The following is a 23,146-nucleotide window of genomic DNA, read 5'->3' as shown; positions in this document are numbered from 1 at the left end:
AGAATTTTCTTTATATTCATATTTTTATTAAATGTTTAAAAATACACACATGTATTGTGAAATATATAACTTGTATGATTATATGCGTGTAGAAATCTACCCCTCCAGCGATCACAACTCCCCAGTAATGTTGTTGAAGCCGACACCCTGGGATCCTTCAAGAAGCTGCTTGATGAGATTCTGGGATCAATAAGCTACTAACAACCAAACGAGCAAGATGGGCTGAATGGCCTCCTCTCGTTTGGAAACTTTCTTATGTTCTTATTAACAGTGTGATATTATTATTATTATTATTATTATTATTATTATTATTATTATTATTATTTTAAAGCAGCGCACACTGAGATGCGAGGCAGCTGGCGTCACGTCCGGTGTGCGCAAAACCTTAAATAATAATAATAAAAATAAAATCTGAAATTAAACTATCATTCTCCACCCCGTCCCGCGAGACATTCCTGTATCAAAACTGGCGCGTCACAGCGTCACTTTAACAGTGGAAACAAAACACACGCACACGCACGCACGCACACGCACACCCACTGACACACACACACTGACACACGCAAACACACACACACGCACACACACACGCACACGCACACCCACTGACACACACGCACACACACACACGCACACCCACTGACACACACGCACACACACACACACACACACACCCGCACGCACGCACACACACGCACGCACACACACACATCGATACAATTATAAGAAAATTAAAAATCATTAAAACGTCACTAAATTGGTATTCAGACTCTTAATCCCGTCTGCAGATTGTTTTCACTCTGTGCTTTACAGCTGACGCACGCACAGGAATTATTTTTTAACGCTGCAGCGCCGTGTTGGGTCTCCGCAGAAATCCATTAATCTGGTCACGGATAGCTTGTTCCTCCGCCAGTCCGATTCCGGGGAACCTTTTCCGGACCTGCGCGGTCATGGCTTTAATTACGTTTTGAGGCACGGCCATCTTCGCTCCCGTTCCGTTGTAATTGACATGAAACGCCCACTGGCGCAGGATCTCCCGATTCACTAAGGATTTAAAGATCTGCAGCGCGTATTGGTCGCATCTGCCGATGTTGGCAGAGTAAATATGTCTTTCCCTCTCTGCAGATATTTTATTCAAAGGCACGTCCTTCACTGTGTCCCGTTCTCCCTTCACTGTGTCCCGTGCTCTCTTCACTGTGTCCCGTGCTCTCTTCACTGTGTCCCGTTCTCCCTTCACTGTGTCCCGTGCTCTCTTCACTGTGGTCAGTTCTCTCTTCACTGTGGTCAGTTCTCCCTTCACTGTGGTCAGTTCTCTCTTCACTGTGGTCAGTTCTCTCTTCACTGTGTCCCGTGCTCTCTTCACTGTGGTCAGTTCTCTCTTCACTGTGGTCAGTTCTCTCGTCACTGTGGTCAGTTCTCTCGTCACTGTGGTCAGTTCTCCCTTCACTGTGGTCAGTTCTACCTTCACTGTGGTCAGTTCTCCCTTCACTGTGGTCAGTTCTCCCTTCACTGTGTCCCGTTCTCTCTTCACTGTGGTCAGTTCACCCTTCACTGTGTCCCCTTCTTCCTTCACTGTGGACAGTTCTCTCGTCACTGTGTCCCGTTCTTCCTTCACTGTGGTCAGTTCTCCCTTCACTGTGGTCAGTTCTCCCTTCACTGTGTCCCGTTCTCTCTTCACTGTGGTCAGTTCTCTCGTCAATGTGTCCCGTTCTCTCATCACTGTGGTCAGTTCTCCCTTCACTGTGTCCCGTTCTGTCTTCACTGTGGTCAGTTCTCCCTTCACTGTGTCCAGGTCCTGTTTCATTCTGGATAATTCCTGTTCCACTGCCGCGAAGTCTGGACTTTTTAGAATCAGAAGAGGGCGGGTTTTCTTGAGAGATTTGTTGTCTTGCCGGACTCGTTTAGCGGGTGAACCTGCAATGAAATATAATAATAATAATAATAATAATAATAATAATAATAATAATAATAATAATAATAATAATAACTAGAACGTCCAGGCAGTTTTCTGGCTCCCAAACCCCAGTATCAGTACCAAACACTTCAGCAATTACTGGAAGAACCGGGTTTAGTTCTTGATATTTGACAAGTTTGAAATCAGTAACTTCACAAAGTTCTCCAGAAGAAGATTTTGAAAGTTTTTTTTCCAAAGAAATGTGTCGGACGGCCATCTTGGTTGATGCAGGAGTGCAATTTTTTTTTGCATCTGAACTGTAATCTACACGGGAAGCAGAAGCAGACGAAGCAGAAGAAGCAGAAGAAGAAGAAGAAGAAGAAGAAGCAGCAGAAGAAGAAGCAGAAGAAGAAGAAGCAGAAGAAGAAGCAGAAGAAGAAGAAGAAGCAGAAGAAGCAGAAGAAGAAGCAGCAGCAGAAGAAGCAGATGAAGAAGCAGAAGAAGCAGAAGATGCAGAAGATGAAGAAGCAGAAGCAGAAGAAGAAGCAGAAGAAGAAGAAGCAGAAGAAGCTAAAGAAGAAGCTAAAGAAGAAGCTAAAGAAGAAGCAGAAGAAGCAGAAGCAGAAGATGGAGAAGAAGAAGCAGAAGAAGCAGAAGAGGCAGAAGAAGCAGAAGAAGAAGCAGAAGCTGAAGAAGCAGAAGAACCAGAAGAAGCAGAAGATAAAGAAGAAACAGAAGAAGCAGCAGAAGAAGCAGAAGCAGAAGCAGAAGATGGAGAAGCAGAAGAAGAAGAAGAAGCAAGAGCTGAAGGAGAAGAAGCAGAAGCAGAAGAAGCAGAAGATGAAGAAGCAGGTGAAGAAGCAGAACAAGCAGAAGAAGCAGAAGGAAAGGTGAAGAAGCAGAAGATAAAGCAGAAGATGAAGAAGCAGAAGCAGAAGAAGAAGAAGAAGAAGCAAAAGCTGAAGCAGAAGAAGCAGAAGAAGCAGAAGAAGAAGTGTGTTAGAATAACTCGGACTAATCGTATTAATTTAGACTAATCGTACGAAGAGTTTTAATTTAATGTGTTTGGGTGATCTCTGTGATTTGTATAACCTGAATAATGATATTATATGAAGTTTGATGTTAACAAAGTATTAGATTTACAACGTTGAACTAACACACTGGAATGTGACCAAGGGTCAGCAGCCCTGTTTTTAGAGAAGTGCATGAGTCAGCGACATGAGGATAGGACACTGTCTCAAATGATAAAGATATAAAGAATATTTTGAGACAGCGATAGTTCCTCTTTTCTCCCCAGTCACTTAGCTAATATTACCAAATATGGATTGTTATTCTTGTATTAGGGGAATCAACTTTGTGGGACCTGATAGACTCTCTCCCTAGCAACTAAAAAAATCAACCAATTAGAAAAGTCAGTAGACAACAGTATCAAGGATATCGCAGGGTTGGTTCGAGCTGACTAAGGAAGATAAGAATTACCACAAAGCTGACTAAGGAAGATAAGAATTACCACAAGTCATGAACTCTGTGCAAAAACTGATTATATAAGGAACTGTTTGACTTAGTGTATTTTGAGCTTCTTAGCGAACTGCTTGCAGAGTCTGTGTTACTCTGTTGAATGCTCCAGTTTGCAAACTAATAAAGTGTGAATTGCTCCAATTTGTCTCTGTCTCACTCGTTTCCTCAGCACGGGACCGGTGTCTACAGCATTGCATGTAGAAAATTCCACCACAGAAGCAGAAGAAGCAGAAGCAGAAGAAGCAGAAGAAGCAGAAGCAGAAGCAGAAGCAGAAGCAGAAGATGAAGAAGCAGAAGGTGAAGAAGCAGAAGAAAAGATGAAGAAGTAGAAGATGAAGCAGAAGATGATGAAGAAGCAGAAGCAGAAGAAGCAGAAGCAGAAGAAGATGAAGAAGCAGAAGCAGAAGATGAAGAAGCAGAAGAAGAAGCAGAAGCAGCAGAACATTTTTTTAATATCAAATGTTTACAAATGTCTAGAGGTAGGGGGCTAGGAGTGAGAGAAAGCAAAGAGAGGATTGGGGCTGATGGAGTTACGAGGGGGGGGTAGGAGAGCAGGGGCTGTTGACGTCACAATCTCAATAACAGTGGAAAGCTGTTTTCGTTTCTCTTACCCTCCGCGTGCGTCTCCGCATCTCGTTTCAAGCTGCTTGTACCGGCTCCCTCCGAGTCGCTCTGTTCAGAAAATCTGAAATCTCCGACGTTCTCTGCGATCAACGACACGGGAGAGGGTGTGTGTTCACATCAGCTCTCAAACTGCACTCAGCGATCCCACATACAAGTGGGCCCCAATTGCAGTGTCTGCCCCTCCCCCATGGTTATAGTTTACAATGCTTCACTATGCTTTACCAGACCTCTCTGTGCTTTACAATGCTTCCCTATGCTTTACCAGACCTCTCTGTGCTTTACAATGCTTCCCTATGCTTTACCAGACCTCTCTGTGCTTTACAATGCTTCCCTATGCTTTACTAGACCTCTCTGTGCTTTACAATGGTTCCCTATGCTTTACCAGACCTCTCTGTGCTTTACAATGCTTCCCTATGCTTTACCAGACCTCTCTGTGCTTTACAATGCTTCCCTATGCTTTACCAGACCTCTCTGTGCTTTACAATGCTTCCCTATGCTTTACCAGACCTCTCTGTGCTTTACAATGCTTCCCTATGCTTTACCAGACCTCTCTGTGCTTTACAATGCTTCCCTATGCTTTACTAGACCTCTCTGTGCTTTACAATGGTTTACTATGCTTTACCAGACCTCTCTGTGCTTTACAATGCTTCCCTATGCTTTACCAGACCTCTCTGTGCTTTACAATGCTTCCCTATGCTTTACCAGACCTCTCTGTGCTTTACAATGCTTCCCTGTGCTTTACCAGACCTCTCTGTGCTTCACAATGCTTCCCTATGCTTTACAAGACCTCTCTGTGCTTTACAATGCTTCCCTATGCTGTAGCGTACCTCTCTGTGCTTCACAATGCTTCCTCACACTGTGCTGTGCTGTCACTGTGGGGGGTACTCTTGTGTGTAACCCCAATGGTTTGGTTTTGCTATCGTCACATCTGGAGAGGCTGTCGTAGAGATGCTGGAGTTGGGGGTACTGACTCAGGATACAATCCTCAAACAGGACGTTCCAAAAAACCCGGATCGTTGGACTGTTTGTGACATCCATCCATTCCAGCAGTTTGTAGATGGCTTTGGACCACTCACTTCTGTCCTCCAGTGCGATCATAGCCTAATAAAGCATAGAGAAGCATTGTAAAGCACAGAGAGGTGTGGTAAAGCATAGGGAAGCATTGTAAAGCACAGAGAGGTCTGGTAAAGCACAGGGAAGCATTGTAAAACACAGAGAGGTCTGGTAAAGCATAGGGAAGCATTGTAAAGCACAGAGAGGTCTGGTAAAGCACAGGGAAGCATTGTAAAACACAGAGAGGTCTGGTAAAGCATAGGGAAGCATTGTAAAGCACAGAGAGGTCTGGTAAAGCATAGGAAAGCATTGTAAAGCACAGAGAGGTGTGGTAAAGCATAGGGAAGCATTGTAAAGCACAGAGAGGTCTGGTAAAGCACAGGGAAGCATTGTAAAACACAGAGAGGTCTGGTAAAGCATAGGGAAGCATTGTAAAGCACAGAGAGGTCTGGTAAAGCACAGGGAAGCATTGTAAAACACAGAGAGGTCTGGTAAAGCATAGGGAAGCATTGTAAAGCACAGAGAGGTCTGGTAAAGCATAGGAAAGCATTGTGAAGCACACAGAGGTGTGGTAAAGCATAGAGAAGCATTGTAAAGCACAGAGAGGTCTGGTAAAGCCTACCTGGTATTTGTCCTCAGGAATGATGTAGCGATCTCGGAGGAGGCCCAGTAACAGAAAGGGGTCCTCAATGGAACAGATCTCCATTCTTTTAGATTTTAACAATTTCCTGAGCTCGTAGTCTTGCAAAGTATCCAGCGGATTCTTAACGACTGGAACAGAGAAAGAGAGACTCTCATATAAATGCGTCGAACAGCTAAAGCGCAGCCCAGCGCGGTGAGGCACAGTGAAAAGTAAAGCACAGACACAAGCTGTGGAAGAAAATTGTATACATTGCGCTAGACCCTGATATTGATGCGATCCAGCCCTCTGAAATGTCTTTATAATATACAGTGCTAGACCCTGATATTGATGTGATCCAGCCCTCTGAAATGTCTTTATAATATACAGTGCTAGACCCTGATATTGATGAGATCCAGCCCTCTGAAATGTCTTTATAATATACAGCGCTAGACTCTGATATTGATGCGATCCAGCCCTCTGAAATGTCTTTATAATATACAGCACTAGACCCTGATATTGATGAGATCCAGCCCTCTGAAATGTCTTTATAATATACAGCGCTAGACCCTGATATTGATGTGATCCAGCCCTCTGAAATGTCTTTATAATATACAGCGCTAGACCCTGATATTGAGGCTATCCAGCCCTCTGAAATGTCTTTATAATATACAGCGCTAGACCCTGATATTGAGGCTATCCAGCCCTCTGAAATGTCTTTATAATATACAGCGCTAGACCCTGATATTGATGCGATCCAGCCCTCTGAAATGTCTTTAGAATATACAGCGCTAGACCCTGATCTCGATGCGGTCCAGCCCTCTGAAATGTCTTTATAATATACAGCGCTAGACCCTGATATTGATGCGATCCAGCCCTCTGAAATGTCTTTATAATATACAGCGCTAGACCCTGATCTCGATGCGATCCAGCCCTCTGAAATGTCTTTATAATATACAGCGCTAGACCCTGATATTGATGCGATATTTTTTTTACTGCATTTACTGCATTTAATCTTGTACTTTACAGTACTGTAATCTGTCACAAGTGTTATTTAATCTGTAGTATTTTGTATTTAATCATATCCTGATGTAACTATCACTGACACTGTTATCTGCTCCGTTATTGAATCGTATTTTGTCACACTTGTACTTGCTAGAACCAAAGTCATTGTATTTATCTTGCTCTTAATTGTATTGATACTTGTACTGTGATTCTTGAAATGTATTTTTGTTTACGACTGTAAGTCACCCTGTATAAGGGCGTCTGCTAAGAAATAAATAATAATAATAATAATAATAATAATAATAATAATAATAATAATAATAATAATAATAATAATAATAATAATAATAATAATAAGAACATGAATGACTTTTTATTTTCTTTTACAGCTAGTGGGTTTGGCAGGTTTCGGTCTCTTCCCCGGTCCTGTCCGACCCTGGTTCTGTGCAGAGGTGTCCAGAGATTGAGCGGTACTGCTGGGTCCGGTCCTGGAAAAACCCGCCCCGTCGTTCTCAGCACCGCTGGGTCCTTCCAGAACAAACAGGGCGAGTGAAAGCACAGGGAAGCATTGTAAAGCACAGAGAGGTCTGGTAAAGCATAGGGAAGCATTGTAAAGCACAGAGAGGTCTGGTAAAGCATAGGGAAGCATTGTAAAGCACAGAGAGGTCTGGTAAAGCATAGGGAAGCATTGTAAAGCACAGAGAGGTCTGGTAAAGCACAGGGAAGCATTGTAAAGCACAGAGAGGTCTGGTAAAGCATAGGGAAGCATTGTAAAGCACAGAGAGGTCTGGTAAAGCATAGGGAAGCATTGTAAAGCACAGAGAGGTCTGGTAAAGCCTACCTCGTTTTTGTCGTTGGGAATGGTGTAGCGATCTCGGAGGAGATTCAGTAACAGAAACGGGTCCTGTCTGATTTGGGCAGCTCTCCATTCTTTTAAATGGTAACTCGTAGAAATATGTTTGTTTACTGAAATAAAAAAGGTGAATAAATAGAACATATTTTAAATGAAAGGAGAGCAAAACCAAGTCGAGGCTTATTTCTTTGGATGGCGGGAAGTTCAAAATCTGTAGCTAAATCAAATAAATGGTTTATCGATATATATATATATATATATATATATATATATATATATATATATATATATATATATATATATATATATACATTACTGGATGTACACGCCTCCATATAGAAAACAGTTTACCGTTACAATACAACTAATGGACAAAAAATATATATTATAAAAACACAGGTATTATTATCATGTATCCAAGACCATTTATTTCAGCCGTTTTCAATATTTCACACAGATCTGGACGGGGTTCAAATTGGCGGGAATTCAGCAAGCGCTTTTTTTGGCGCCAAACTGAACACACTAAACAACGCAGAGTCTAAAAAATATATATGACATCATTTTAATTATTTAATGAAGGCAGTGTAATAAAAGCGTATTATTATTATTATTATTATAATAATAATAATAATAATAATAATAATAATAATAATAATAATAATAATAATAATAATAATAATAATAATATAGATGTTAGTAGATACCAAAAAGTAATCTTATAAAATATTATTTAAATTAGATTTATGATTTTAATTTATAATTTATAGCCCCCCCTAACCCTGTCCTGCATAAAATATTCGTTGAATATAAACCGTTTGGAACACATAACGAATATAGATTTGAATCCCCGCCCGCACTGCTTTTAAACATGAAAAAGTTACACTTTCTATATAAAACACACTGAAAACCACAGAGCAGCGTCTATATAAATCATTAAGAGTATTGAAATCGCTAAGGCGCGATATGAGATTGAAATTCATATAAATGATACAGAATCACACACCAACCGTACCTTGAAGCAGAGCGTCGGCGTCTCGAATCAAATCTCCCTCCTTGCAGGTCTTTATAGTCGGGAGTCAAACGTCATCACGGTCCGGGGAATTACCGGCTGTAGAACCCGAGGCATTTTTAATTCCAACACATCCGCCCACGCTCAATCAAATCAATATATTTCTTAGCAGACGCCCTTATCCAGGGCGACTTACAATTGTTATAAGATATCACATTATTTTTAAATACAATTACCCATTATACAGTTGGGTTTTTACTGGAGCAATCTAGGTAAAGTACCTTGCTCAAGGGTACAGCAGCAGTGTCCCCCACCTGGGATTGAACCCACGACCCTCCGGTCAAGAGTCCAGAGCCCCTGACCACTACTCCACACTGCTGCCCAGCCAAACCAATTATTATTATTATTATTATTATTATTATTATTATTATTATTATTATTATTATTATTATTATTATTATTATTTCTCCAAAAACTGATACTACAATATTTATTAAGACAGCGTTTCATAATGTTTATTTCAAATTCGGCTGAAACGATCAGCTAAACCCATTAAAAAATAATCTATAAAGTTGCGTAACAAAAATAAGCTTTCAGTGTTTAGAGAACTCAATTTAACCTCCAAACAAACAGCATTCAATGATTGCATCCAGTAACTATACTAATGTGATTAATACTGTGTATGCCTGAAATAATATGATTCGTTTATTTAGAAGACGTCTTTATCCCCCACCTGGGATTGAACCCACGACCCTCTGGTCAAGAATCCAGAGCCTTGACCGCTACGCCACACTGCTGACACACGCAGATTATAAAGTAACAACGTGAACTTTAAAAAAAAAACAATCTCTCGTGTGTGTGATTTCCCTACCCTGTTGTAACACGAAAAAGAAAGAAAGAAAGAAAATGTTTTGTTTGTGTAAAGATGAGTCGAGGATGCTTGGAGTAAAGAGTAACAGCCAGGAAAGTCCCAAGTCTGGGCCTAGAGCCAATAACGACCTCTCTGGGATAGTTGGGGCAACTGAAACACGCAGGATAACGCAACAATAGCTAGCTAACCTCCATAACAGGTTAGAAACAGTCATTCTTTCTGCTGACAATCAATTCTCAAGACATGTGATAACATGCCGGGAATCAATTTTAACAACATAAGAAAGTTTCCAAACTGAGGTCATTCAGCCCATCTTGCTCGTTTGGTTGTTAGTAGCTTATTGATCCCAGAATCCCATCAAGCAGCTTCTTGAAGGATCCCAGGGTGTCAGCTTCAACAACATTACTGGGGAGTTGGTTCCAGACCCTCACAATTCTCTGTGTGAAAAAAGTGCCTCCTATTTTCTGTTCTGAATGCCCCTTTATCTAATTTGTGACCCCTGGTCCTTGTTTCTTTTTTCAGGTTGTGAAAGTCCCCTGGGTCGACATTGTCTATACCTTTTAGGATTTTGAATGTTTGAATCAGATCGCCGCGTAGTCTTCTTTGTTCAAGACTGAATAGATTCAATTCTTTTAGCCTGTCTGCATACGACATGCCTTTTAAACCCGGGATAATTCTGGTCGCTCTTCTTTGCACTCTTTCTAGAGCAGCAATATCCTTTTTTGTAACGAGGTGACCAGAACTGAACACAATATTCTAGGTGAGGTCTTACTAATGCATTGTGAAGTTTCAATGTATTCAAATGATGTCTAGAATAAACCATTCAGTATAGAGTCAGACTACAGCAGTAACACAGCGTGGAGTAGCGGTCAGGGGCTCTGGACTCTTGACCGGAGGGTCGTGGGTTCAATCCCAGGTGGGGGGACACTGCTGCTGTACCCTTGAGCAAGGTACTTTACCTAGATTGCTCCAGTAAAAACCCAACTGTATAAATGGGGAATTGTATGTAAAAATAATGTGATATCTTGTAACAATTGTAAGTCGTCCTGGATAAGGGCGTCTGCTAAGAAATAAATAATAATAATAATAATACTAGCATAAGCACGCACTACACAGACCTAAAAACAGTAAAGATTAATCTAAACTAACTACATCGGGATTCATGCTGGTGTGTATTACAGTGTCCATGGCACTGGCAGAATCCGATGACAGTTGCATTTCCGGTCGCACGATCACCGCACAATAATTTGATTTGACATACAGTATTGATAGCTGGCAGTACTGAGTACTGTAAAAACGAGACAAATGCTAAAATCAGACAAAAAACAGCGAGTAAAACACTAATGATGCCTGGAAAAAAATACATTTCAATCAAAATTAGTGCTCAACAATTTCCAGGCGATTTCTATGAAGACGGAGTTTGCTTTTCAATACATTCTGTCAGCAATCGATGGATTACCTTCAGAAGCAGACAGCGTTTGAACACGTGAAATCTCAGAGGCACGTCAACAGAAAAGGAAAACAAATCAAGCATATATTATTATTATTATTATTATTATTATTATTATATGTGTTTCCGTTTTGCACTGTACACAAGCAAATCTTGTCTTCAAAGTTTTGTGAATTAGCCAACAGCAACATTAATATTAGTATATTTATAAATTATGGATCAGCTGATGTCGTTTCATTTTAGATTCCTCCAAGTAGCTACGTTTCAAATAGTATACATTTATTATTTATGATTAGGAGGCTGTGTGGTCCAGTGGTTAAAGAAAAGGGCTTGTAACCAGGAGGTCCCGGGTTCAAATCCCACCTCAGCCACTGACTCACTGTGTGACCCTGAGCAAGTCACTTCACCTCCTTGTGCTCCGTCTTTCGGGTGAGACGTAGTTGTAAGTGACTCTGCAGCTGATGCATAGTTCACACACCCGAGTCTCTGTAAGTCGCCTTGGATAAAGGTGTCTGCTAGATAAACTAATCATATTATTTCAGGCATACACAGTATCACATTAGTATAGTTACTGGATGCAATCATTGAATGCTGTTTGTTTGGAGGTTAAATTGAGTTCTCTAAACACTGAACGCTTATTTTTGTTCTGCAGCTTCATAGATTTTTTTAATGGGTTTAGGTGATCGTTTCAGCCGAATTTGAAATAAACATTATGAAACGCTGTCTTAATAAATATTGTAGTTTCAGAGTTTGGAGAAATTATTATTATTATTATTATTATTATTATTATTATTATTATTATTATTATTATTATTATTATTATCCTGAAATGTGACATGCACTGTTAATAAGTAAAATACAGTATCTTGTTCAATTTTACTAAGTATCTTACAATTTAAGATTTCAACATTATGGATAAATACACATTTTTGTTAATAAACAGCAAATATGTACATCGCAGTGTTTCATATTATTTTTATTCATAAAACAAAATAACCTTTTACATAAAATTCGGGCAGCGGCGTGGCGTAGCGGTCAGGGGCTCTGGACTCTTGACCGGAGGGTCGTGGGTTCAATCCCAGGTGGGGGACGCTGCTGCTGTACCCTTGAGCAAGGTACTTTACCTAGATTGCTCCAGTAAAAACCCAACTGTATAAATGGGGAATTGTATGTAAAAATAATGTGATATCTTGTAACAATTGTAAGTCGCCCTGGATAAGGGCGTCTGCTCAGAAATAAATAATAAAATCTAATATATTGATTTCCCGCAGAATTTAGGTAAAGCGATCCGGAGAATTTCAAAAAATTCCCCGCAGATTCCGTCTGGACCTGCACATAATCCACGGTAAAGAGACAACGCCTTGTGTTTGCACAAAGGACCAAAAAACACAACAGCAATTTACAAGCGAAACGGCGATGCGCATGCGCGTTTTGGGATAATTGCTCGTGTGAATCAAAAAGAGAGGGACGGGGCGAATCTCATCGACTCATCGTGTAAACTAACGATGGAAATCACGGGAAACCCCGCGCCCGGTTTCGCATTGGAAACCCCCATTTCACGTGTAAATGTTAATGAGCGTGTTTATCCTGAAGTGACGTCGCTATAAAAATTGCTGCGGGAGGAGATCAGTGCGGATTCCAAGCCGGCAGAAAGTAAGTGGCTGATGGGCGGTTGTATGGTTAGCGGTGGTGCAGGTCACCTTAATGATAATGCGGGCGGCTTGGTTTATTTTTAGATAGTTTTTTTTTTTCCTGTGCCCGTCATGTTGTATATTTCTCGTGGGTTTACAGTTTTGTATCACACCACTTACCACGAACTGCGTTATATGCCCTTGTTATAGTATTAAAGCAGCTGTTTGAGAAGACCCTTGCTGTAAAAACTACGCTAAACGTAAACACCAAGACCAAGTGAATGTGTTTTTTTTTTTTTTTAACCCCCTTATGTCTTTAGCAAATGTCTCGAGCTAAAAATATATATATATATATATATATATATATATATATATATATATATATATATATATATAAGCGGGCTTGGGCTTGTTTTTTTGAGTGTCGCGGGTTGGAACACCCATAGACCAACATGGGTTGCTTGTTTTGGGCTTGTTTTGAAAGGCAGCCGCGTTTCTTTTTTTTTCTCTCGCGAGACTTGGCAACACTGATCATCACGCGATCTCGGTTTATTTCAATAGCCTGTCGCCAAATTCCAGCCCCGGGGATTCAAAATAAAAAACCCGAACACTTTGTTACTTTATTAGTGTTGTTTATAGCGTTAGACCCTGATATTGATGCGATCCAGCCCTCTGAAATGTCTTTATAATATACAGCGCTAGACCCTGATATTGATGCGATCCAGCCCTCTGAAATGCCTTTATAATATACAGCGCTAGACCCTGATATTGATGTGATCCAGCCCTCTGAAATGTCTTTATAATATACAGCGCTAGACCCTGATATTGATGCGATCCAGCCCTCTGAAATGTCTTTATAATATACAGCGCTAGACCCTGATATTGATGCGATCCAGCCCTCTGAAATGTCTTTATAATACACAGCGCTAGACCCTGATATTGATGCGATCCAGCCCTCTGAAATGTCTTTATAATATACAGCGCTAGACCCTGATATTGATGCGATCCAGCCCTCTGAAATGTCTTTATAATACACAGCGCTAGACCCTGATATTGATGCGATCCAGCCCTCTGAAATGTCTTTATAATATACAGCGCTAGACCCTGATATTGATGCGATCCAGCCCTCTGAAATGTCTTTATAATATACAGCGCTAGACCCTGATATTGATGCGATCCAGCCCTCTGAAATGTCTTTATAATATACAGCGCTAGACCCTGATATTGATGCGATCCAGCCCTCTGAAATGTCTTTATAATATACAGCGCTAGACCCTGATATTGATGCGATCCAGCCCTCTGAAATGTCTTTATAATATACAGCGCTAGACCCTGATATTGATGCGATCCAGCCCTCTGAAATGTCTTTATAATATACAGCGCTAGACCCTGATATTGATGCGATCCAGCCCTCTGAAATGTCTTTATAATATACAGCGCTAGACCCTGATATTGATGCGATCCAGCCCTCTGAAATGTCTTTATAATACACAGCACTAGACCCTGATATTGATGCGATCCAGCTGTTTTTTATTTAAATATTATTAGCTTACCTGTATTGACAGACATAGATAAATCAACAGAATTGTGTACTGTATTTGAATCAATAAAAAATCTTTTTTTAAGAAATACATTGAAAAATAATTATACAAAAGTAAAAAATATATAATTTAAAAAAAAATTAGTAACATTCCAAAATATAATTCTCTTAAAGGGAATTTTACCTGGAAGTGACGGCCAAAAATGAACTATTCCCTCTGGAAGTTTCTTCCCCTTTAACAAAACTACCATGGCATCTGAATTTGCAGAACGTCTCTGTGGTCTTATTTTTTTTCCATGTGTAATTGAATTCTATGCAGACAGGGCTGGGAATCGACTCCTATCCCACAGCAGCGTGATCCATTCCAGGTTTTACTGCTACCAGCTTGATCAGCCCCCAGTGTGTCTAGCTAACAAGCTCAGGTGTGTCTTATTATTAAACTCCTAGTGAAACCAGGACTGGATCACACTGCTGTGCAGCAGGAGTCTGATTCCCAGCCCTGTAGATAGACTTTGGTTGAAGGAGGTTTGTAGCTGATTTTATAGTGAAGAGAGCTACAGGATATTGCTGGGAACTGTGGGATATTTAGACAGAGAGATCAGGGCTGGGAATCAGACTCCTATCGCACAGCAGTGTGATCCAGTCCAGGTTTTACTGTTACCAGCTTGATCAGCCCCCAGTGTGTCTAGCTAACAAGCTCAGGTCTGTCTTCCAAAGGAAATATTTCAGCCTTCACTTCTAATCAATATTCCCGTCTCATACACTCTTTTCATTGTGATCTTAACAACCAGAAGGCTAAAAATTAGTACAATCTAGTTTACATTCATTAACAGGTTAAAATGTATTTACAATCAATTAGAAATCACAGATCAGTGTAAATTCAATGGCAAACGTTTCCACTAGAAGTCTCTCTCAGCGTCTAAAGTGTAAATTCAATGGCAAACGTTTCCTCTAGAAGTCTCTCTCAGCGTCTTCAGTGTAAATTCAATGGCTTAAAATGCTGAGAAAGACTTCTAGTGGAAACGTTTGCCGTTGAATTTACACTGAAGACGCTGAGAGAGACTTCTAGCGGAAACGTTTGCCATTGAATTTACACTGAAGACGCTGAGAGAGACTTCTAGCGGAAACGTTTGCCATTGAATTTACACTGAAGACGCTGAGAGAGACTTCTAGTGGAAACGTTTGCCATTAGAATCCATTCAGTTCCTTTTAGTATTTCTACAGGCGAAAAGACGAGGAGACACCTTGTATGGGACAAACTAAACAAGAATTCAGCACAAGATCTCAAGACCTCAGAGTCTCTTCTTATCTAGAAAGGCTAAAATAGAATTTACATTTAAGCAAGTGACTGTGCAGTATTTTGAGTTATTACAGTGTGTTAGTTATTAAAAATGTGTTAACTATGGATACTGTAATGGACTGTGTATAAAGGAAATGCATGAATTAAAATAAATTAATATGTAATATATGGAACTATAATTGAGCTCCATAACAAACCTTCTACCTCGCTTCCATGCCCCACTCAACGCGGGTTCAAAACCCTGCTGTCCTCCGATACTGTGCCTCCATGGTGATTTAGCTGGCCAATCCGCTGCCAGTCCGAGCTGCCCTCTGACCAATCCGAGCGACGAGGAGGCGGGAGCATTGGATCCACAGCGGGAGGGTTACCTCCCTGCTTTAATATTGAGCTAGTTTTTTGTTTCAGTAACAAAATGCTTAAAAATGATTGATTATCGGAAGCAAAGAGAGATTCGGTTTCGCCAACGCTTGGACGGGACCCAAGCCCCAAGGCATGCTGGGAAAGGACCGCCAACATCCCGTCAAACTCACAATGATCGAGTCTTCACTCGACTAGAAATGGGCGTTGAGGGGGAATGCTTGACGATGATTGGCTGCCAATCCTGTGGTCATGGAAACGAGGTAATAGACCTCCAGGGCAGTTGGGGGCGCTGTTCATTTCAGTGCAGACAGGGGATTAGTTTTTACTGCTCGATACCAAAAACATTTTTGAAGTTTTCCTCGAACACAGAGTGGAGTTTCTGGCCCATTTTGCCATACCGATTATCCTGGGGGGGGGGGGGGGGGGGGAGAAAGAGAAAATTATTATTAGTTTATTTTCTTGTTTGCTAAACAAACCAGGTCCAGGGCTGGGAATCAGACTCCTATTGCACAGCATTGTGATCCAGTCCAGGTTTTACTGCTACCAGCTTGATCAGCCCCCAGTGTGTCTAGCTAACAAGCTCAGGTGTGTCTTATTATTAAACTCCTAGTGAAACCAGGACTGGATCACACTGCTGTGCAGCGGGAGTCTGATTCCCAGCCCTGTAGATAGACTTTGGTTGAAGGAGGTTTGTAGCTGATTTTATAGTGAAGAGAGCTACAGGATATTGCTGGGAACTCTGGGATATTTAGACAGAGAGATCAGGGCTGGGAATCAGACTCCTATTGAACAGCAGCGTGATGCATTCCAGGTTTTACTACAACGGCATTTTTCTAGCAAGTTACTTTAAAATGTTAATCGGATTACAGTAATGCATTGCTCCCCACACTGGAAGGGGGTGCGGGTGATATCTTGAGAAATGTGATTCGAAAGGGCTGGAGGCTCCACCTTGTGCAGCTGGGCACAGTTTTGGAAGATCAGGTTAACATCTCTCACGAACTCCCCCACCGTGGAGTAGCGATCGCTGGCCAGCTTCTCCTTGACCTTGTCCAGCCACATGGGCATGTCAATGAAGTCAGTGTAGCCCTCCACCTGGGGAAAGAGGAGAGAGCAGAGGGGGCAATGGGAAAGGGAAGCATTGTAAAGCACAGAGAGGTCTGGTAAAGCATAGGGAAGCATTGTAAAGCACAGAGAGGTCTGGTAAAGCATAGGGAAGCATTGTAAAGCACAGAGAGGTCTGGTAAAGCATAGGGAAGCATTGTAAAGCACAGAGAGGTCTGGTAAAGCACAGGGAAGCATTGTAAAGCACAGAGAGGTCTGGTAAAGCATAGGGAAGCATTGTAAAGCACAGAGAGGTCTGGTAAAGCATAGGGAAGCATTGTAAAGCACAGAGAGGTCTGGTAAAGCATAGGGAAGCATTGTAAAGCACAGAGAGGTCTGGTAAAGCATAGGGAAGCATTGTAAAGCACAGAGAGGTCTGGTAAAGCATAGGGAAGCATTGTAAAGCACAGAGAGGTGTGGTAAAGCACAGGGAAGCATTGTAAAGCACAGAGAGGTCTGGTAAAGCATAGGGAAGCATTGTAAAGCACAGAGAGGTGTGGTAAAGCACAGGGAAGCATTGTAAAGCACAGAGAGGTCTGGTAAAGCATAGGGAAGCATTGTAAAGCACAGGGAGGTCTGGTAAAGCATAGGGAAGCATTGTAAAGCACAGAGAGGTCTGGTAAAGCATAGGGAAGCATTGTAAAGCACAGAGAGGTCTGGTAAAGCATAGGGAAGCATTGTAAAGCACAGAGAGGTCTGGTAAAGCATAGGGAAGCATTGTAAAGCACAGAGAGGTCTGGTAAAGCATAGGGAAGCATTGTAAAGCACAGAGAGGTCTGGTAAAGCATAGGGAAGCATTGTAAAGCACAGAGAGGTCTGGTAAAGCATAGGGAAGCATTGTAAAGCACAGAGAGGTCTGGTAAAGCATAGGGAAGCATTGTAAAGCACAGAGAGGTGTGGTAAAGCATAGGGAAGCATTGTGAAGCACAGAGAGGTCTGGTAAAGCATAGGGAAGCATTGTAAAGCACAGAGAGGTCTGGTAAAGCATAGGGAAGCATTGTAAAGCACAGAGAGGTCTGGTAAAGCATAGAGAAGCATTGTAAAGCACAGACAGGTCTGGTAAAGCACAGGGAAGCATTGTAAAGCACAGAGAGGTCTGGTAAAGCATAGGGAAGCATTGTAAAGCACAGAGAGGTCTGGTAAAGCATAGGGAAGCATTGTAAAGCACAGAGAGGTCTGGTAAAGCATAGGGAAGCATTGTAAAGCACAGAGAGGTCTGGTAAAGCATAGGGAAGCATTGTAAAGCACAGAGAGGTCTGGTAAAGCATAGGGAAGCATTGTAAAGCACAGAGAGGTCTGGTAAAGCATAGGGAAGCATTGTAAAGCACGGAGATGTCTGGTAAAGCATAGGAAAGCATTGTAAAGCACAGAGAGGTCTGGTAAAGCATAGGGAAGCATTGTAAAGCACAGAGAGGTGTGGTAAAGCATAGGGAAGCATTGTAAAGCACAGAGAGGTGTGGTAAAGCATAGGGAAGCATTGTAAAGCACAGAGAGGTGTGGTAAAGCATAGGGAAGCATTGTAAAGCGCAGAGAGGTCTGGTAAAGCATAGGGAAGCATTGTAAAGCGCAGAGAGGTCTGGTAAAGCATAGGGAAGCATTGTAAAGCACAGAGAGGTGTGGTAAAGCATAGGGAAGCATTGTAAAGCACAGAGAGGTCTGGTAAAGCATAGGGAAGCATTGTAAAGCACAGAGAGGTGTGGTAAAGCATAGGGAAGCATTGTAAAGCACAGAGAGGTCTGGTAAAGCATAGGGAAGCATTGTAAAGCACAGAGAGGTCTGGTAAAGCATAGGGAAGCATTGTAAAGCACAGAGAGGTCTGGTAAAGCATAGGGAAGCATTGTAAAGCGCAGAGAGGTCTGGTAAAGCATAGGGAAGCATTGTAAAGCACAGAGAGGTGTGGTAAAGCATAGGGAAGCATTGTAAAGCACAGAGAGGTCTGGTAAAGCATAGGGAAGCATTGTAAAGCACAGAGAGGTGTGGTAAAGCATAGGGAAGCATTGTAAAGCACAGAGAGGTCTGGTAAAGCATAGGGTAGCATTGTAAAGCACAGAGAGGTGTGGTAAAGCATAGGGAAGCATTGTAAAGCACAGAGAGGTCTGCTAAAGCATAGGGAAGCATTGTAAAGCAGGTCTAATTAAGCACATGATCAGTTCAATTAAGGGTCTAGTTAAATAACTGAGGGCTCAGTTGGAACAGAAAGCCAGCAGAGACAGGGGGTCCCCAGGACCGGGTGGGGGAGCGCTGGGATCGGACGTCCCGTTACTACTGACCGTGTGGCAGGGATTGGGACAGAAGATCCCGCTGTCCTTTGAGCTGTACAGCCTGAGCAAGAGATACTGGCACTCCTGAAAACAATGAAAAATAATGAGGAGGAGGAGGAGGAGGAGAGGGAGAGGGAGAAGAAAGATGATGAAGATGATGAAGGAAGATGATGAAGAAGATGATGAAGGAGGAAGATGATGAAGAAGAAGGAGGAAGATGATGATGAAGAGGAAGATGGAGAGGAAGATGAAGGAAGATGAAGAAGGAAGATGATGACGAAGATGATGAATAAGAAGATGAATAAGGAAGATGATGAAGATGAAGAAGGAAGATGATGAAGAAGAGGAAGATGAAGAGGAAGATGAAGAAGGAAGATGATGAAGGAAGATGATGAAGAAGAGGAAGATGATGAAGATGACGATGAAGGAGGAAGATTATGAAGAAGATGGAAGATGAAGATGATGAAGAAGAAGGAAGATGATGAAGATGACGATGAAGGAGGAAGATTATGAAGAAGATGGAAGATGAAGATGATGAAGAAGAAGGAAGATGATGAAGATGACGATGAAGGAGGAAGATTATGAAGAAGATGGAAGATGAAGATGATGAAGAAGAAGGAAGATGATGAAGATGACGATGAAGGAGGAAGATTATGAAGAAGAAGAAGGAAGATGATGATGAAGAGGAAGATGAAGAAGGAAGATGATGAAGGAAGATGATGAAGAAGAAGAAGGAAGATGAAGAAGGAAGATGATGAAGGTGACGAAGATGATGATGATGAAGAGGAAGATGAAGAAGGAAGATTATGAAGAAGATGGAAGATGAAGATGATGATGAAGAAGGAAGATGATGATGAAGATGGTGATGAAGAGGAAGATGAAGAGGAAGATGATGAACAAGAAAAATGATGATGAAGGAGGAAGGAGCTGAAGATGATGAAGAAGAAAGAAGATGAAGAAGAAGATGAAGAAGATGATGATGATGATGAAGATGATGATGATGAAGAAGGAGGAGGAGGAGGAGGAGAAGAAGAAGATGAAGAAGAAGATGAAGAAGATGATGATGAAGAAAGACGATGAAGAAGAAGGAGGAGGAGGAGGAGAAGAAGATGAAGAAGAAGATGAAGAAGATGATGATGATGATGAAGATGATGATGATGAAGAAGGAGGAGGAGGAGGAGGAGAAGAAGAAGATGAAGAAGAAGATGAAGAAGATGATGATGAAGAAAGACGATGAAGAAGAAGGAGGAGGAGGAGGAGAAGAAGATGAAGAAGAAGATGAAGAAGATGATGATGATGATGATGATGAAGAAGGAGGAGGAGGAGGAGGAGAAGAAGAAGATGAAGAAGAAGATGAAGAAGATGATGATGATGATGATGATGAAGAAGGAGGAGGAGGAGGAGGAGAAGAAGAAGATGAAGAAAATGATGAAGGGACATTTTCAAAAGTTTTCACACAATGCTGCTGCTGTTGCCGCGCGCGCGCGCGTGCGTATGTGTGTGCGTGTGCATGTGTGTGTGTGTGTGCGTGTGTGTGTGCGTGTGCATGTGTGTGTGTGTGTGCGTGTGTGTGTGCGTGTGCATGCGTGTGTGTGTGTGTGCGTGCGTGCGTGTGTTTTTTTTCTTTAAAAACCTCTCCTTTACCCGGACGAGAAGCTTGATCTGAAAGCCCCTTTCACACCGGCGCTCCTAACCGGGCTCCGGACCCGGGAAAGCGCTCTCCCATTGTCATGGAAACTTGCTAATTCCTGTCCCGCGCATGCTGGTGGTCTGCGTCACGGTCCTCTGACTGTGAACGCGTTGCCGTGGCGATGGGGGGGGTGGGGGGGATGATGTCACCGACAGGCTGGTCAGGACGGTACACAATACGACGCCTGCAGGAGTCCAGGCTGCTCACATTATCGGAGGACGGATGAATTGATTTTCCGCTTCACTCACCAGCAGCTGCGTTCTGATCTCCAGAGCCAGAACATCCGTCTTGGTTTGACAGCGGTTCCGAGGCGTCTGCTGAACCTCGATTTTGCAGAAGGAGCAGAACCATTTACCACTGAAACAAAAAACACAACAAAATAATAAGTATTATTATTATTTATTTCTTAGCAGACGCCCTTATCCAGGGCGACTTACAATTGTTACAAGATATCACGTTATTTTTACATACAATTCCCCATTTATACAGTTGGGTTTTACTGGAGCAATCTAGGTAAAGTACCTTGCTCAAGGGTACAGCAGCAGTGTCCCCCACCTGGGATTGAACCCACGACCCTCCGGTCAAGAGTCCAGAGCCCCTGACCGCTACTCCACACCGCTGCCCATCCAAACCAATAATAATAATAATGATGATGATGATGATGATGATGATGATGATGATGAAATCGCAGCAGCAAGGTGGGGTCCGGCCACTTTATTAGGGAATCGTCTCCGGGGGTTAAGGGAAGTTCTGAGTTTGCTCACCTTGCCTTCAAGGAAGGTAATAATATTAATAATATCTATTTTATATAGCGCCTTTCACTTTACAGAGGTAGGCTGTGAACTGTGCATTATATGCAGAGTCACTTCCAATAGGAGCTTGTTTGTTTGACGTCTCATCCGAAGGACGGAGCACAAGGAGGTGAAGCGACTCGCTCAGGGTCACACGCACACACACGCACGGACACACGCAGGGGGTCAGTCAGTTTCAGAGGTGGGATTTGAACCGGTGATCTTCTGCTTACAAGCCCTGGACTTTAACCACTGGACCGCACAGAAGTCTCTGAAATCGAGCTTTCAACTTGGGGCTGACCTGGAGGCTGGTTCCTCTGCCGTGGGAACGTGGCAGTCTGCGTGGAAGGCCAGGGGGCACAGGTCACAGCAGATGAGACTCCCTCCGTGGGAGCAGACCGTACACTCGTCATCATTGTCTTGCTGTGGAAAAAACACACAGGAGTTCCAATGTAATTATAATCCAGTCTAGTCTAGTGATCTCAATGTAATTCAATCCAGTCTAGTCTAGCGATCTCAATGTAATTCAATCCAGTCTAGTCTAGTGATCTCAATGTAATTCAATCCAGTCTAGTGATCTCAATGTAATTCAATCCAGTCTAGTCTAGTGATCTCAATGTAATTCAATCCAGTCTAGTGATCTCAATGTAATTCAATCCAGTCTAGTCTAGTGATCTCAATGTAATTCAATCCAGTCTAGTGATCTCAGTGTAATTATAAAAAGTCACTCACCCAGCCAGTTAAATCCTCGCAGTTATGGCATTTGCACAGAAGAGAATGAATCACTAGGATTTCTTTCTGAAAAGCAAAAAAACGAAAAAATAAATAAATCTTTGTCCTCACTCAAAGTCAGAAGGCTTACAACATTTTAATATTATTATTATTATTATTATTATTATCTTTTTGGAGCTAAAGTTGCTTCTTAGTTTTTTTTTTAAAATATAAATCAATTTTCACACGATTCATCACAGCCCGACAAAACAAAACAGTTCCAGCACATCCTGGCTACGTGATGATGCGTTTCCTCTGTAGCCAGCTTGGCCGACCAGACAGCCGCGCTCAGCCTGCTTGTGTTGCCGCGGGCAACCGTTGCCGGGAGCGACGGGCAGCCGCGAAGCAGGTTCCTCAAGCCCCGGACTCTCACCTTTATGAGATAGTTTAGAGGCTTCCCTTTACAGAGGATGCTTTTCCTCCAAGACTTGTCAGCCACCCTCCCGTCCATCCTGGTGAAGTCGTGGGGGGTCAGCCAGCTTTCTGGGGTACGGATACACTTTCCACATGTCCCTGCAAACAGCAAACCAGGAGAGAGACAGAGAGACAGCATCACACACAACCTTCAAAACTCACACACCAGCCCTGCTGCTGCTGCTGCTGCTGCTGCTGCGCCCAGTCCTGGGGTTCAGAGCTCCCCTCAATGAAGTCTAGTATTATTAATATTGAAATGATCAGGAGCCAGGAGTTTGAGCAGGGTTACAAACTCACACTAGCCCTGCTGCTGCTGCTGCTGCTGCGCCCAGTCCTGGGGTTCAGAGCTCCCCTCAGTGAAGTCTAGTATTATTAATATTGAAATGATCAG

General features: G+C 42.3%; 2 protein-coding genes across 6 annotated transcripts in view; both read right to left on the bottom strand.

Moving 5' to 3' along the window:
• Positions 1–76: 76 nt before the first annotated feature.
• Positions 77–8,600, bottom strand: LOC117968028 (uncharacterized). The gene is made up of 6 exons (XM_059019401.1): positions 8,579–8,600; positions 7,555–7,679; positions 5,712–5,860; positions 4,864–5,137; positions 4,024–4,116; positions 77–1,914 (listed from the first exon to the last, which is right to left on the bottom strand). Exons 2-6 carry the CDS (start codon positions 7,640–7,642, stop codon positions 839–841), a joined length of 1,680 nt encoding a protein of 559 aa, XP_058875384.1. The 5' UTR covers positions 7,643–7,679; positions 8,579–8,600; the 3' UTR covers positions 77–838.
• A 5,440-nt stretch (positions 8,601–14,040) lies between these two features.
• LOC131728382 (nuclear body protein SP140-like protein) overlaps positions 14,041–23,146 on the bottom strand; it is a 28,682-nt gene continuing 19,576 nt past the window's right edge. For 4 of the 5 annotated variants that reach the window (XM_059019397.1, XM_059019400.1, XM_059019396.1 and 1 more), the window contains 7 exons: positions 22,715–22,854; positions 22,303–22,368; positions 21,872–21,993; positions 21,028–21,136; positions 19,099–19,173; positions 16,676–16,819; positions 14,041–16,133 (listed from right to left, as the gene is read on the bottom strand). In XM_059019397.1, the coding sequence (XP_058875380.1) occupies positions 16,050–16,133; positions 16,676–16,819; positions 19,099–19,173; positions 21,028–21,136; positions 21,872–21,993; positions 22,303–22,368; positions 22,715–22,854 (740 nt within the window). In that variant the 3' untranslated portion in view covers positions 14,041–16,049. The remainder of the gene's footprint in view (positions 16,134–16,675; positions 16,820–19,098; positions 19,174–21,027; positions 21,137–21,871; positions 21,994–22,302; positions 22,369–22,714; positions 22,855–23,146) is intronic. The other variant, XM_059019398.1, reaches the window with a different exon arrangement.

Source organism: Acipenser ruthenus, unplaced genomic scaffold, assembly GCF_902713425.1.
Source record: "Acipenser ruthenus unplaced genomic scaffold, fAciRut3.2 maternal haplotype, whole genome shotgun sequence".
NCBI lineage: Eukaryota > Metazoa > Chordata > Actinopteri > Acipenseriformes > Acipenseridae > Acipenser > Acipenser ruthenus.
This window is presented reverse-complemented; position numbering and strand designations above follow the sequence as displayed.

Bases quoted from the DNA above. Each gene is read 5' to 3' on its own strand.
- LOC117968028 (XM_059019401.1), bottom strand. From the start codon at position 7,642: ATGGAGAGCTGCCCAAATCAGACAGGACCCGTTTCTGTTACTGAATCT. The intron at 5,861-7,554 runs GTAGGCTTTACC...TCTCTGTTCCAG, and splicing joins TTCCCAACGACAAAAACGAG to TCGTTAAGAATCCGCTGGAT. The intron at 4,117-4,863 runs GTACGCTACAGC...CGTTGATCGCAG, and splicing joins GCATTGTGAAGCACAGAGAG to AGAACGTCGGAGATTTCAGA.